This window comes from Carcharodon carcharias, chromosome 14, assembly GCF_017639515.1.
Source record: "Carcharodon carcharias isolate sCarCar2 chromosome 14, sCarCar2.pri, whole genome shotgun sequence".
Taxonomy (NCBI): Eukaryota; Metazoa; Chordata; class Chondrichthyes; order Lamniformes; family Lamnidae; genus Carcharodon; species Carcharodon carcharias.
Genome location: NC_054480.1, coordinates 22056784 through 22073846, shown reverse-complemented (window position 1 = coordinate 22073846; position 17063 = coordinate 22056784). Strand labels below are relative to the sequence as shown.

At 41.5% G+C, this 17063-nt stretch overlaps 1 protein-coding gene across 4 annotated transcripts in view; it reads left to right on the top strand.

Annotated features, from left to right (window-relative positions):
- LOC121287415 (eyes absent homolog 2-like) overlaps window positions 1-17063 on the top strand; it is a 262276-nt gene that overhangs the window by 117078 nt on the left and 128135 nt on the right. For all 4 annotated transcript variants that reach the window (XM_041205274.1, XM_041205273.1, XM_041205275.1 and 1 more), the window contains 2 exons: window positions 2073-2212; window positions 4390-4512. In XM_041205274.1, the coding sequence (XP_041061208.1) occupies window positions 2073-2212; window positions 4390-4512 (263 nt within the window). The remainder of the gene's footprint in view (window positions 1-2072; window positions 2213-4389; window positions 4513-17063) is intronic.

The following is a 17063-nucleotide window of genomic DNA, read 5'->3' as shown; positions in this document are numbered from 1 at the left end:
TCATAAAATGGTTGCAGCACAGAATGAGGCCATTTAGCCCATCGTATCGCTACCAGTTCTCTGCAAGAGCAATTTGCCTCATGCCACCCCACCCCACCCCACCCCACCCCATCTTTTCCATATAGCCCTGCAATTTATTTCTCTACAGATAATGATCCAATTCTCTTTTTAAAGCCACGATTGAACCTGGCTCTACTAGGCTCTCAGGTAGTGTGCTTTGGATCCTAACTATTAACAAAAAAAGATTTTCTTCATGTCACCAATGCTTCTTTTGCCAATAACATTAAGTTGGTGTCCTCTGGTTCTTGGAACTTCCACCAATGGGAACAGTTTCTCCCTATCTACCCTGGATTATCTAGCAAATTGACTAATTAGGTTATAAAGTGGCTGTTGCTACTATATTTTCAGTGCTTTTGCTTTGGACAATTAGGAGTGTTTGACTGTATTGATCAATCTCATAAGAGAGCTTTTATCCTCTGTATCTCAGAGGGTGTTTTTGCTTGTCTAGATATCAAGTTAAATCTGCACGAGATCCACATTCAAATGATCTTCCTTGACTGTGGTATATTGGGTTTGTACAACCAACTAGCTTAGTAAACAGTTTTGAAAAAAGTGAATAGTAGAAATTATGTGTTAGTAGTCATTAAACTTGTCTCTATCTCTAAGTATGTAGAGAGAGAAAATAGAAATGGCTCCTGTGCTGCTATATTCTTATGTGGTCCTCTTTTCTCTTTCTCGTCATTTACCGTTATTTGTCCTAACTGTTACTGAGTTATGGCTTCAGGTTGAGTCCCGAATTTGAACTAACCGGGCTGAGAAATGAGGATAAATTTTACAAGCCACCACTTCCCATTAGCAGGACCTTGTTGTTCATGATTTTCTAATCACACTGGCCGTATCCAAGGTTCCACCAGCAATGGGAAGGGAACTCGCAACTTCGACCCTATGCTTTCCAGAAAATAACAAGGACCAAAGAATTTTGAAATAATTACTTTCACAATTGAACGAGTATTTAAACAAGCCCTGCAATTTATATTTGAATTAAATGACTCAGTCCCTCTCTCAGGCACCAAATTGAGGTAAAGTGACTTTAGCCTGTAGCATTCATGACAAAACCTGCATTCCTGTGAATGAAGCTGCATTTCAACCTTTTGTTTACTCCGACAGGATGGTAGAAACCAATACCATGATAAATCTTCATTTTTGTCAGAATCACAAGTCACCCTTCACTTGTGAGATGCACTATTTTTCAGTGTTACATCATATTTTGTCTTTTCCTAGCTGCAGGCCTTTAGTCTGTGTCTATATCTTAAAAGATCAATTTTCACTCCGTGAAAAGTCCATAATTTTTAGTGTCTGTGTGCTTTCTGTATTGCCATTCCACTGTTTCTTCAAGGTGATTTTGTTCCTCGTATTTCAGTCCCCTCTCCAATCCAAGTCCATCCCTTATATTTTAATTTCCCCCTCCTATATCTGTTAATCCAATTCTTGCAATTCCCCCACCAGCTGCCTCTCATGCTCCAGGTAAAGTCCATTCCTGGTTGCATCACCTACCTTTCCTTTGAGTCTATTTCCTTGTACTGCTCCTCCAAGTCATACAGTAAAATATTTATTCCCTGGCAGAATTTTCTGGAATGAAAATCAAACTCTCCAAGGAGCACTTAATGTTATCTCATGGGTGTGTGAGTTTGGCAATAATGAATGAGAAGATTATGGAGGTGAGCACACCAGGGATGTTCTGTTAATATGCTAAAGAAAACCCTGACTAGCTAAACTTTATATAAAAACACAGGTCTGAGTTCATTACAAGCTTGAGGTAATGGACTGGGCGCCTTTTTTTTTGGCTTGTTTTGAAATAAAGGCATTTTCCACCCGTTCATTTGACTTTTTATTTCCCATCAACGGTCACTGTCGCTATGTCACTCAGTAAATACTCTAATGGCCCAATGAAACTCTTCCTTTACATCTATCAACAATCTAATTGCTCTAATGTACATTACAAATATAAATAATTTATAAGCATATGTAACGGACACTAATTGATTTGTTTATCTTTTATTTATCCTAATTAGATCATATCCACACATTATTCCTACATCTTCCTTTCACGCCATGGCGGCCTATGGACAAACACAGTACACAGCGGGAATTCAGCAAGCTGCTCCTTATGCTACGTACCCGCCACCAAGTCAACCCTACGGATTACCTTACAGTGAGTATAAAGGCTATATTTACTCAAACAGGGTACTCAAGCAGAATCTCCGTAATTGTTATAAGCGATTTAAGATCAGCCTCATTAATGAAAATAAAGCACACCTGATCAAGTATTTGACCCATAAAATGCCTCAATTTATAAACATGAAGGAGGGTACATTATAAAGGAGAATTTAACACTGTAATGTTTCATCTGACCCTTATCATTATGGTTCTTGTTCTAAGGATTTTATACTTGAAATAAAATTATGGAGAAGAAAATATATATCTATTTATGTGCAAGTTTGACATCATCTGTTGCACTCCAGCATCACATGTCAGACTTAAACATTTCAAAGATATTAATGAGAAAGAAAGGTTTACTGTGTTTTGTTGTGCTGGAGCCAGAGCATTTGACAATCTGCATCATCTCTCACCAAGTATCAAGAAAACTCAGTGATTTCACAAGCCATTTTGAATGCTTCTTGAGAGGAGATATGTCCAAGAATAGAGTAATATTACTTCATGGTTGACAAGCAGAAACACGCTGGCAGCAAGGCCATGATGTGCTGCCAAACCTTGGTGCCCATATCCGAACTCAGATAAAAATGACAAAACTGAGGCTAGCAGACTCAGGTGAAAGGTAGACCTGAAACTCAGAAATCTGGAAAGTAAGCATTAAAATCCATGAATAGAATTGTGCATAATTGGGCCAAATAATTTGTGGCAATAAAATTGGGCAGAAGTCAATTCCACTAGAAAATTGTCCCTATCTGAATTTCCTCATGCTTATCGGTCCTTCCTGGAAGCAATCTGCAAATTCTCGTGAGTCCTCATCTACTTTTATAATAAGGTACCAGTGGTGCCGCAGTTCCGAAGATTCCTAGGTTTACATTCACACCATACTCAGTAACTTGGACTGAGGATTAGTAGACACAGTTGCTACCATCAACAGCTGAGACAGACAGAATGGAGGAATGTGTGAGCCTGAAAAGTGTGGAGAGCTTCGGTAACTATTTTTGTGTCTGGGAAACACTTTGTGCTGTGATTTTTGTTTTGCTATTCTGCCTACACACAGCTGCATTTGTTTCTCTTTGATTCTGACAGCGTCAGGCCACCTGCAGATTTTCACCACACACGGTTCCCCCTACACCACTAAGAGCTCCACAGGAGCAGTCTGGCATTCTATACCCTTGTATGCCATTACCATGAAGAAGGAGCAGCACAAGATAGAACAAACAAGAGTCCGGCTGCGAGGATGCATGCCCCCACCCTCTTTCCCCCCCACCCCCCCCCCAACCAATCCCCTGCCACACCAGATATGATCTGCCCCATAGAATGTACAAGCAGCAGGAGTTATATTAAGACCCTAAGAAGGAGATGCAGAATCTGGAATGTACTGTCTGAAAGGGTGAAGGAAGCAGTTTCAATGTTAACATTCAAAAGGAAATTGAATAAATGCTTGAAGGAGAAAAAAAAATCAAATTATGGGGAAAGAGCTGGAGATTGGAATTAATTGGATAGCTCTAGCAAAGAGCCAGTACAGGCACATTGGGCAGAATGGCCTCTTTTTGTGCTATATCATTCCATGATTCCATGTGTACAAGGAGATTGCACTTCACCAAAGAGGCAATAGGTGAATTGTCACTTAATGTGTGAAGATTGGCCAGTCACACACACACGACTGTGCTGCACTAAATTTGGTTTTGAGGGTGACTCCCACATTCAACCTTTTTGTGGGACAGTCTAGTTTTCGACAGCAAGATAAAAGCAAAACACTGTGGATGATGGAAATCTGAAGGGTCATATGGACTCAAAACGTCAACTCTGTTTCTCTCTCCACAGATGCTGTCAGTCCTGCTGAGTTTTTCCAGCATTTTCTGTGTTTGTTAGTTTTTGACAGCTTTGGATGACCTCCACACATCAGCTAAGAGGCCTATGGGTATGCAGTCATCAGGTAACACATTTTACAAGAGAGCAAGGGGAATTCCTCTAATGAGAGCTCAGGCAATTCTCTCAAAACAGGATGGCCTGCTCAGTGTTAATTTTAAATCAGAGGCATTTCAACCAATCTTGTGCACTGTTGAAAGAGTTACTTAAAAGAATGCTTAAAGGCGTATTTGTGAGTGGATGCATCTTAACATGCAGACAGTTCGGTTCATGCTTTCCTGAAGTAACAATGCGCCTTGCAATCAGGCATCAAGACAGAAGATGGCCTGAGCCAGGCACACTCACCAGGACAGACGGGATTTCTCGGCTATGGCACCAGTTTCAGTACACCTTCGCCAGGCCAGGCACCTTACAGCTACCAGATGCATGGTTAGTATCAGCCGGATCTAAACATACTTTTCAATCACTAGATTGTTCAGGAATCTACGTTGATTTTTCAGAATGTCCAAGACCATTATATAGATTAAAAAGGTAATAAATACGGATCATCGACTACATCAACTTGCATTTATGTGGCTCCCTCATCATAATGAAACATCCCATAATATTTCAGACAGCTGGAAATAGTAGCGGAAGAATTCATGGGAGGGGACTCAAGTTATGGATAAAGAGGCAGACTTTCAGGGATTTGGGTAACAAGAGAGGCACCAAGGTGGATCCTTTTCAGTTGAGCATTTTAGGGTGGGACAAAAGCCTTACTATTGAGTTAGACTGGAAGAAGGAAGGATGCAAAGGAAACGAGCACCCATAATGCTGAAGGAGAGGTGAGGACAGTGCAAAAATCTGTCAATCAGGGCAAAGAGTTTGAATTCCATGCATTTGAGGAATGAAAACCAGTGGAGTTAGTGAGGACAGATGTGATGAGGATAGCCTGCAGTCATCAGAATTTTAACTGAGGGAGCAAATGAGAATTCTCATTAGAGAAGTCAAGGCAGTGGATGATGGTTTCAGTGGCAGTGGGCTGAGGTAAAGGCAAAGAAGGGCAATATTTTGGAGTTGCGAATAGATGGCCTCAATGATGGATGAGATATGGGGTTTAAAGTTCAGCTCCATATAAAAAAGTACATGGAAATAGAAATTTCCTGTACTGTTCTGCACTACATCATCAGCTATTCTGCAGCAGTTTTTGTGGGACAATAGATACAGGTCTTGAATCGTACATTACAGGAAGAGTTAATACAAAACAACGAACTATTTCACTACCATTTGCAATCATTTAAAATAGGTAAACAAACAATAGTCCTTATTTCTCACTACTCGATAATTAACAAATAATTAACAAGGAATAGAATTTGTAATTTCTTTAAGATTCAAAATATTATTCCCACTCAATTACTTTTTTGCCAATTATAAATATTTCTTCTTGGCCTCCCCCTTCTGCACTTCTCCTCCCTCACAATGGCTGCAATTTCCTTAGAACTTTGCCTGTTCTTCCACTGTAACTTTGTTGAAGTTATGTGGTGGAACAGGAGCAGCTCTAATGAAGCTTCAAACAAAGTGGTGTCGCTTTAATCTTGGTCTGATTCTCTCTCACTGCCTTTCTTTTTCCCTCTCTCTCTGTCTCTGTCTCTCTTCCTCTCACCCATCAAACATTCATTCAAGAACACAGGAAATATCGGACCCTGAAAGGAATCCATCCTCATTAATTTTCAAATACAGCTTTCATGAAATGTTGTTAGATTTAGAATCCTTCATTAACTGATAACATCTTCAGTGTATGCTTCTCCCAGCTGTTTATACAGCAGGACACATATTCAGTAGTGGGCCTATTATAGCACTAATTCCACTTTGATTTTTCTAGTGCTTTTCCAAGCATTTTAGCCAAGTTTGCTTAACAGATTTGAGGTCATTAAATATAATAGACAAGAAAACTGAAGTCTAACAAATGCACAACTAGTTGTCCAAGACATTATATGTTACCATCATGATTTTTCTTGGATTAGTGTGAAGATAAACAGGGAATCAAAACAGCAACAACTTGCATTTATATAGTGCCTTTAACGTGGTAAAAATTCCAAGGCGCTTTAACAGATCATTTAGAAACCTTTGTTCCACAGCCACTTAAGAATTCATTGAGCAATTACATCCAAATAAAAATATAAGACTTAATAAAACATACATGATTAGATGCCTAAAATTGATTGCTATCTGGAAGCAAAGACAAGCTTTACATATTTTGGTATTGGGCCCACTAAAATTCAAGAATTCATGATATTGAAATCAAAACTATGATTCTGATCACATAGAGAATTTTGCCTGAAGCCCCTGAATAAATGCAAGCAATACCCCTCCCATCTGTTCCCACAAATGGTTGGGGACAAAAAAAGCATGGCTTCTAAACCTGCGAAAACAGACAAAATTCCAACTGCTTCAATACACACGCTGAGACACATATACCAAGAAGGAGAGGAAAAATACAATTAGACTTCAATAGACACAAATGCACACTGTAGATTTAACAATTAATTTCCTCTAAAATCCACATGTGCTTGGCTCTTTCAGCTTTTCCCATGTTCCACATGGGGTTGAATTTTCCCCCATCAGGGTCGGGGGGTTGGGGGGGGGTGGGGGAGTGCAGAAGCGGGTGTGTGCTTCGATCGGCGCCCTCGATTGGGGGTGCGCCGCCATTTTACGTGGGTGGGCCAATTAAGGCCCACCCGCCCACCCAGCGTGACATCTGCCAGGACGCGCTATGTACTCCCTGTGCGGGCAGGGGGAATCCCTCAGCCGGGAGTGTGCTCTTTCATGTGAAAGAGCGCACTCACCTCCCTGAGGCTAAGTGCTGCCTCAGGGAGATAGGCGCCAAATTTAAAAATGGTCAGTGTACAGAAATAAAATTTCCCTGATGTCCCCTCATGTGACACTATCACATGAGTTGGGACACGTCCATCACTTTTAATCAAACTTTTATTACATTTTTTAAAACCCTCATCCCACCCGTGGATGAGGTTTCACGCTTTATCTGAAGCCCGCCAGGGCTCCCGGCTTGCCCGCCAACCTTAAGGTTGGACGGGCAGGTCCATTAATCACTTGAATTAGTTTTTAAATGGCCTCAATAGGCTGTCACTTGAATTAGTTTTTAAATGGCCTCAATAGGCTGTTGATAGCTGATTTGGCTGCGCCCCTGCCAACTTGAAAATTGAAATGATGTGGGGTGATGTTGGGAGTTCTGCCTAACATCATCCCACATCAGCAAGTGGGCCCCACCCCATCCTGGCCATGGAGTCACAACCTTTACAGCAAGCATCATTTTTTGGTTTTAGAGCTGGATACCGTTCCTGCAACTAACCTTACCCATTTATCCAGGATGTAGAACCAGCACTAATACACACTGGCTTACCTGTATCAGGGGCTGGGTTGTTTCCTAGCCAGGAAGTCCTGGAGTGGGACTTGAACCCAGCATCTTTCAGTTTAGAGGCAGGAGAGCTACTCACTGAGCCACTTGAACTTCTGTGTAAAAGTTAACTGGTTAACTTAAATTAATAGCCTAAAATGGTGATGTTTAAATACATCTATCCAGTGCATGGAATTGGAATAAATAGCCCCAGTGTGGGGAGTACCACCACCCAAGGTTTAGACCTCTGATTCAAACTATTTACCCTGAACTTAATCCAGCCAGTGTTAAACATTATTGTTGTCTAAAGACCAGGAAATACGGAAAAGACAGACAATTAGCAGTCAAAAGAAAGATAGTTGGACCTCTTCATTGACCTTTTTTATTTCTTTTTAAAAAATTAAATCAAACACTGAACATCATTAATTTAGGCTGATGAGATTTTTCCCTTATTGTTCAACCTATTTTCCTCCTTGTCCTTCTCTGTCATGTTGACTCCTGTTAAGGACACAGTGTCACAGATGCAGGGCAGCCTCCTGTATCTTACCCAATGGCCATGCTTCACATGTGGACCTAGGCAGTTAGTGTTGAAGGACTATTCAACCATGGGGGGAGGGGGGAGGTGAGAGACATCATAAAATCAAACTCAGCCAATGCTCACATCCCTAAACATCGAGCAACAACCATGGCAATCGATCAGGAGCAGAGGAGATGAGGAAGAATTTCTTCTCTCAGAGGGTCGTGAATCTTTGGAATTCTTTACCACAGAGAGCTGTGGCAGCTGGGTACTCCAGGCTGAGTTAGACAGATTTTTGACCTACTAGGGAGTCAAGGGTCATCGGCAACATTCAGAGAGTGGAGTTGAGGCCACTTTCAGATTGGCCCTGGTCTTATTGAATGGCCTACTCCTGCTCCTATTTCATATATGCTTATGTGAACCCTAAGCTCCGAGACCAATCGTAGCACCATAACCACCACTTTTGTTGAGATCAGCTAATTCAGCACAAGTTAAGGTCAAAGCTGAGACTTTCCTCATCTATGTGGCTCAGTTATTTCCTTAATCATTAGAAGCAGCACCTGAAATTTAACAAATATAAGATAAACATTTTAAGTAAGTTGAATTTTCAAACTTTGAAGCATCTCAGGCAGCAGTAATTGCGATGCAGACTGTTCCTCAGATGTAATTAATCTGAGGAGCTGTTCAAGAGAAGGGAGCAACACATGCAGTTTGCAATGAATCTAAAATGGCAGCCACATTCCAAAGCAAATGGGGGAAGAAACCAGCTTCATATTGAAAATGAAACTGATCTGTACGTCTGAGCTGGCTAAAGATGAAAGAAATATCAGTTCCTTGCAAGGGCCACATTGGCCAACACATGAAATTATCTCTTTTTTTCTTTTCAGTTTTTGTTCAGAATTTACACCCACACAAACACTGAGTAGTAATGCTTAACATGCCTCCACTTGGCCAAGTTAAATTAAACTCCATTGTACAAAGCTGCCACAACACCAGGTGTGCAATGTCACAGTTAACAACCCTCAACTTTTCAATAACAGCTTCCAATTGCAAATGATGAAGTGACTACCCTTTCCATTGTACTTGCGTGGGTTTGAATTCATTGTCATTTTAGTAGCATTACATAAATAACTCAGTGCTACTAGAATAAGGGGCTACCAAGCAGCTTTAGTTTTAGCTAACCATCGGTTTGAGCTTATTTACAATTCCTATATTAGATAGGTACCACAGATATGTATCCTTCAGCCCACAGCACAAGGAAACAGATTTTCTGGACATTATCACATGCTGTTTGTGGCCTTGTTGTGCTAAAATTGGACTGTCATATTTCCTAGAAGTGTCCATACTTTACATGTATTTCACTGGCTATAAAGCATCTTTGCCTTAAGTTCATGAAAGATGCCATATAAATGCAGGCGTTTTCTTGCCTGAATACATATGAAAAATCAAAAATATTATATTGGCCCAAGGAAAAAGTCTTCATAATCCATAAATAATTTTCAATATATGAATTCTAAAGCACATGTAAATAAGGAATATAATCTTGTTAAATGTACCTGTTAATAGCGTATGATACTGTGGAATGCATGAAGCCTATTGAGCCAACGAGGACCATTCTATCTAGTAGTCTGGTGCTATAAGCAACCTCCAATATGTTATCCTTCAAGTGCTTACTTTGTAAAGGCACTGATTCAAGCTGGAATATTATTCTACAGGTGCTGGAAGCATACCAATGCTTTCCTCAAGTGACTACCCCTTACCTGCTAGCTTAAACCCTGAGATGCTGACATGCCACAGTTAAAATGGACGCTCTTATTTTCTCAGGGAAATCTAGCCGATTCTCCAAAATTCAGCAAGTTGGTATCCTTTTTAAAACAATGAGTGCTGGTAGGGGATATGATTATACGGAATGCCACTTCCAAACCTGATTCTGTCCTCATTTGAGGTCAGGGATGTGCAACTTCTTTACGATGAATAGGTAGCACTGAGTAGTCAGAACCATGACTGACATTTGCCCCCTCTCTAGCCATGGAGATGTTAAGACCTATAGTAGTTGGCCAACTGCTGCCCTGGCAGATATCAACAATGTTCATCCTTAATGTGGAGGCCATAAAGTGAAGTCAAAAGCAATAAGTTATGATGTTTAGTGCTAATGAGTTATCTAGGAGATATGAGGCCAATTTTCCTAGCAGCTCTCTGCCCCAACAATGAACAAATGCAGCATGCCCTGTAACGCACTGAGCCTGTCTGGGCTGAGTTACACCCGAATTTGGTGGGCTGTGCCATTAATGTGGCCCAGTCCCATGCCTGGCACAGATCCTCTGGAAGGGTCTTGTGTCAGGAAACAAAGGCGTTAAAGGAAGTCCAACTGCAAGCCCTGGGGCTATTTGATTGCTGTTGGAGAATCCACAGCCCTGACAAAAAAAAAATGAGCTACATAACTTCCAGGCTCATTGGCTGACCCCCTCACACTATCCTACCTGAGGGCAGCCACGATTAGAAGGCCCACCACCAACATCCTCTGGCATCTGTGTCTGACCACCAGACAAACTAATCTGCAAGAAAATGAGATAGAAGAATAGAAATGCCCGTTCCTGCGTCCTTTAAATAAGTCCTACACCTATCACAGATACAAGCATTTCTCTCATCCTCAGGTGGAGCCCCAGGAATCCCAAGGCTAAATAGTAGGGATGGAGACCGTGTGTGCTGACCTCTTTTTCCTAATCCTTGCACCTGGTAATTTTCAGAAGACTCTTACTGAAGTTCTACATGTAAGGCTTTATGAATAAAAGTAAGGCTCATACAATTAATGAAAAATCAGTTAGCTGGATTGAAAACTGGCTTGGCAATAGAAAATAAAGGTAGAGAGGCAATGTAAAGCTTAGGCTTGGAGGACAAAAGCGGTGACTCCTGGAATTACAAACGATCTCATGTGGATCCACGGATAGCTGCACTGGGGAAGTGGTGGGTGGGCAGCACTTCCAATATAATGTCATACATGTTGAAGACACAAAAGCAAATGGAAGGGAGAATCATGGGTTGGTGGGGGGAAATATGTGGGTCAGAATTTCCTTGAAGGGATAATATGTTGCTATAGAAGCCTATAGAGGGAGTTATAAACAAGTTTCCTGTGTCTACTCGTGCATTCCCATTGCAGTAAATATTATGTGTAAAACAGGTATAAGCAGCAAAACAGCTTGGAAACACATTTACAACTTTAAAAGCATTGTTCAGCTTGCACACCTAATTAACAGATTGGGAAACAACAGAGTAAAAATAGAACAGTGCTTGACTCTCGTTTCACTCTCTCATAAGTTCATGGCTGATCAATGGCCTGGATCATTCATTACTGACATTGTTTTGTAGTTCCAAAAATGGGAAATTTGCACAGACAATTTCCATTATAAATGTAGATGTATAGAAACAAAATGATCAAAAATATGACACAAATACCTCATTGGCAGTAAGATTTTGTCAGCAGGCAATGCACCTTAACATTTTTTTTAATATTATGTTATGGGCATTTTTTGCAGAATAATGGAAATATGGGATAGAATCTGAGCAAAAGTAATACATTTTAGTTTGGTTAACTATTTTGAAAAAATGATTGAATAAATATGTATTTGAGAGTGGGACTGGCAATACAGAGAAAGAAATGCTGGTCTGTCAGTATCTGAGGAGAGAAAAGGCAAGTCAATGTTTCAGGTATAGCTCTTCTTCAAAACTGAAAGTTAGTAGACAAATGAACATTTTGATGAAATTGGGAAAAAGGAGAGGGGAGAGATATAACCACAATCACAAAGATTCCAATCACAAAGATGCAGGATCTGTAACCTGCTTAAAAGGAAAGCAGAAATCATCAGAGTATTTCAAAATTATCTCAGTGCATGAAAGATATTAAAATGATAAAACAACTTGCCAAAAAAATCTATCACAAAATCACAGAATTTTTACAGTGCAGAAGGAGGCCATTGACCTTCACCTGGGTGGACAGGTGGCAGATGAAATTCAATGCAGAGAAATGTGAAGTGATTCATTTTGGTAGGAAGTACAGAGAGAGACTATATAAAATAAACGGTACACTCTAAAGGGGGTGCGGGAGCAGTGGGAGCTGGGTGTATATGTGGATAAGTCATAAGAAGGTGGCAGGACAGGTTAAGTGAGTGGTTAAAAAAAAACACACAGCATCCTAGGCTTTATTAATGAGGATGTAGAGTACAAAAGCAAGGAGAAGTTATGTTGAACTTGTATAAGACACTTGTTCGCATCAGCTGGAGGATTGCGTCCAGTTCTGGGCGCCGCACTTCAGGAAAGATATGAAGGCATTGGAGAGAGTGTAGAAAAGATTCACAAGAATGGTTCCAGGGATGAGGAACTTCAGTTATCTACTGCACGAAGTCAAAAGCTACCCAATTGAGGCAGAAGTTTTTTTTAATATGTATTAAATCTAGGGACGTGCATTTTTTAAAAAAGATGTGTAACAAATCTGCATTGCAGAAATATTTATTGGGACTATCTCTGGTCACTCCCAGGGCTTGAACCATTGAACGACTTGTTGCACTTCAAGTGAATCAGCCTCTATTTAATAATGGCAACAGGCAAGAACAAGAAGCTCTGATTTAAAGCTTACAGTCACCAAAACGCAGGTCTAATCTTTGTCTCCTTGCCACTGTGGAAGCAGTTGCTCATGAAAGTTGTTGTAGGAATTCTCAGGCTCCAAAGGTGCATGAGTTACATCCATGTGCACAGCCTCAGAACCTAATTGATCTTTTTTTTAAGAAAAGAATTAGACTCTAGGGCATTCCAGAGACTAAATCCGGTGGCAGGAGTGAAAGTTGGAGCGACTTCTGCTGGAGAGCAGGGAGGCTGAGCACGCAAGATCGTGTGCTGTTCAGCTCATTAATTATGAGGTTGCAAGGAGCACGTCAAATTTTAGAGCAGGCAGGAAGTGGCTTGGCTTGCCATCACCTCATGAGATCTCATGTCTAAGTGTCATGTTTGGAATGGCACCAGGGCAGCCATTCAGTATTCCACTCTGCTCCTAGACTCCACTCCCCGCCTCCCCACCCCCCCGACCCAAGCCTCCCCCGCCCCCTGCCAGTCCTGGCTCAATCTCACCCCTGTGCCCAGGCTTGAGGCAGCATGTGTGTCAGGAAGTTGATATTCTCAGGGACAGGAAGGCAAAAGCAGCGTCTACGGACCTGAAACTCCAGGAAGAAGCCTACCTCGCCAGGTGCATGCCAGTTATGTACAGTCGTGAAACAGAACATTCTAAATTCCCTTGACAGGGTGTTAAATTTAGAGGGGCTGCAAGATTCCTGGTATTAGGCTTTTAATGAGCATTGATGAGATGCAAATGGAGTTTCCAACATAGATCAGAGGAACACTCGACCTGCCTTCAACCCACCGTGGAAGCCGGGAGAACAAGGTTCCAAGCTAATTTCCCGACATCCGGAAATGAATTTTGGCCAGGCCGCCAAATCTTGCTCTGTTGCCCACCACGATTCCCGCTGCTGGCAGGCATGGAAAACCCTGCCCTTGCTATGTGAAAGGGTGGCATTATGTAGGTCTTCACAGTGACTCCAAGTTTGACTGCCTTCTTGCCAAGATATGGTTAACAGGGCACACCCTAGGGTTCAAATTTCACAAATACCAAACATTTAATTCCATAGTAAATTCAATATTCATTAAAATTCTGCAATCTAGCTTTTCATCATTTCTTCCTTCTCCATTGCAGCCAAGACTAGAACTGATAACTTCAATAAGTTTACACTTTCAGAAACTCTGTCAAACAAAGGGCATATTTTTGATTATCCATCCATGAGGGAATGCAATAAGAATCGTATGAACTAGGGAGAAATTGAGTTTTTTTCTTCTCCCCTTGAATGTCAACGTTTTGTTCCCTTCAAATTTGCCAGTTATTCCTAATCGATTCCTAACATGCCTTCAAAAATGAAAGAAACAGTTGACTTAATTTTGAAATTATAGGCTGGAATTTTCCACGGCGGGGTGGCGGGGGAGGTGGGGGGGGGGGTGGGGGGCGGGGGCGGGGGGGGGTGTGGGGGGGGGATCTCCCAGTCCTGCCGATTGTGAATGGAGGTTTCAATGGCTTGCTGGTCCCGCCATGGCGCATCCTGGGAATGCTGGAAGATTCCGGCCATAGAGCATTTATGAACTGATTGATTTTATACAAGTCTTGACAACGAAATGAGGGTGTCCGACTTTACTCAGTGTGGGCTGAATGGTATGTGCCCCCGGTGGACGTTACTTGCAGAGGAGGAACGTGAAATAGGGTGGGCACTCATCCCACCACCTTCCTACCCACCCCCGAGCTCACCCCATAATATTGGGGGGGGTAGGGTGCCGGGCGGGCGGGTGCCAAAATCGGCAGCCCACCCGCCATATTGAAATGAATAATTAAGGGTCAATTAGGCTTGCTATCAAGCCAATTGACCCTGATAGCAGGCTGCCCATGCCATAAAACATTTTGTGTAGGCAGTGGGGCGGGAGCAGGAAGCCTAATTTTTTAACTTAAGTGTCTAAAGGGCAGAAGGAAGGTAGGGCAGGGTTGCTCTTTGGGGACTGTGCTTTGCCGATCGCAAGGCGATCCCCCCAACCCCCCTTCCTTGCTACCTGCTTCCTCCCTTAAACCCACCCACTCTCCCTAACCTACACAAACCCTCCCAGCCCAAGGCCCCAGACTTACCTACTGCAGGGATCCATGGGCCTTGGTCGTCTTCTTCCCTGGCAGTCCTGGCAATGGCCACTCACGCCCTCATGGCGTTGCCAGAACTGATGGAGTTGCCAGCCAGCTGGGTTGGCCCGCAGCACCAGAGAGCGAAACTTCCACCACAATCAAGGGCAGAAGTCTCGTTCAGCCCTCATTAGTAGGCCCCACAGTGCTTTATGCCTGCTGGGCAGGTTGACGTGGACCATGTCGGCTCCATGCCAATGTTGTTTCCAGTGCTGTCCGTCCCCCTGTATTATTCAGCCCAGTATTTGGATAGTAGCTGACTGAAATGTTAATAAATCAGGCTGACAAGCCATCATTAATCACTTCCTCACTTCAGTAAGCTCTCTTAGACATGACCAATTGTAAGTTTTTGCTTCCCAGATATTAGCTGGGCACAATCAAACACTGAAAATTAATTTTATTTTGGATCTTAGAGGTGCAATATCATCTTTCAATTGGAAGGGTAAGATGGTCAGGTCTCTCATTGCTAAGTTTCTTCCTTCAATGAACAGTGTCATAGGCTCATTCTCCTTCATGACTAACCAACAGGATCTGTGCTTCAGCCTGAATCTCATCTCCCTCAATTTAACAACACCTCACTTATCTGTAGGCAATTGACGCATGGCTGGAATTTAAACTTAAACTCTCTTTTTTGAAGGTGCAGCCCTTTACCTCTGGAGATACTATATCTTGTAAAGAGACTTAAAAGCAAATTAACCCTTCATGAAAATCCAACTACAGGTCCACCCTTAGGAGGAGAAGACAAGTCTTTCTCATGGGATCTATCAATTTCTCTCAGCAGGATTGCTTCAAACAGCTGAAAAGCTCTTTTTTATGGAGCCTTCAGGAACTCTACAAGGCTGAACTCTGACCTTGCCAAAAAGGAGGTTGCTCTTTCTTTCCTAAAAAGAAAAGTTCACATAAGAAAACAGCCCTCTCCCCATGCATCAGATCTCCAGATACTTCTGAACTCCTTTTATAACTTATTGCAACAGCTAAACTTCTGCCATATATAATTTAAAAGCAAAGCCACCATAAACTCCTGTGTCCTCTTGGCCTCTCACTCTACACATGGTTCTCATTTGGCACAGTCTGTGAGACTGCAACGGTGGTGAACACAGCACGAGAGCAGCCGCTTCTTTCAGAAGAGGTCAAACCTCTCTTTTTAAACAGCATGATAAAAAATCACTGCAGAAAATCACCCCATCAGGTTCAGAAGTGTTCAAACAAACACAGGTCGACTTTAAATGTAGCAGAAATAATCACCTTTACTGTTTCATTATAAGCGTGAAAATGTGTCTGTTCCCTGTGAAACTATTTGCCACAGAGTTAAAATGCATAATGTGGGAAATGAGATCCAGGTTATTCAGAATTGGGCAATATAACAACAAGGACAATTTGGCTACTAGCATGCTTTTCAAAAGATACTGCAAAGATACGAAAGCACGTCTTTCCAAAATTATTGTAAGAAAAATAAAACTAATACCCCTGAGTTAAAGTGCTTAAGACTTACACTAGTAAATCTAATACAATTTGCGTAGGCGCAAGTTATGCTACGCAAATAATAGTGTACAAAGGTTTAATGCATTTTGTCTGCAATTTTGAGAAGTTTGCCTATTTATTTGGAATGGGTTGAATTCTATTAAAGAAGCAGAGAAAGGAATTAAGTGTTTGTATGCTAATATCTGCATAATGTAATTTTTACAGCTAGAGAGAAAGCGAAAACAGCAACTCATTGTCCATTTTTATTCCTCTTTTGAATAGTTCAGATTGAATTCTGAGTATCATTTCACTGACCAGTATAACTGGCTGCCTTTACTGTTAGAGATGTCTTCGCAGAAAGTATTCTCAGTGGGATGGAAAGCCAGAAGTTAAAATTTACTTTGCAAAGCAGGATTTAAGAATAGGAAAAGGGTTCATTCAGTAAAAAAAGAAATACTTCCCTATACTGAGCTTTTAATTCAAAACTTCACAGAAAAGTGCTTAGTGCTATTAGTAATGCACCAATGCACAGACTGAAGAGTAATTACACAGCAGGACAATTCCACAAACTTTTATATGTTTCTATGAAATGACAAAGGACCAGTTTTTGAGTGTTTGTAAGAGCAATAATCTATGTTATTTGCACATAAGGTGAAACAAATTGTATTTAAATCATTTGCTGATGCAAGAGTTTGGTTCTGAGTGCTTAGATAGTGCACAGCTATTTAAATTCTAGCCTAGATGAAGCATAGTACAACATCACACTTCATACTTTTGATTGTGTTAGAATTGGTCTGCTGCCAAGATTCCCATTAGCTGCTTTCTCTGATGGTGGAATTGCTGCACTCAAATTC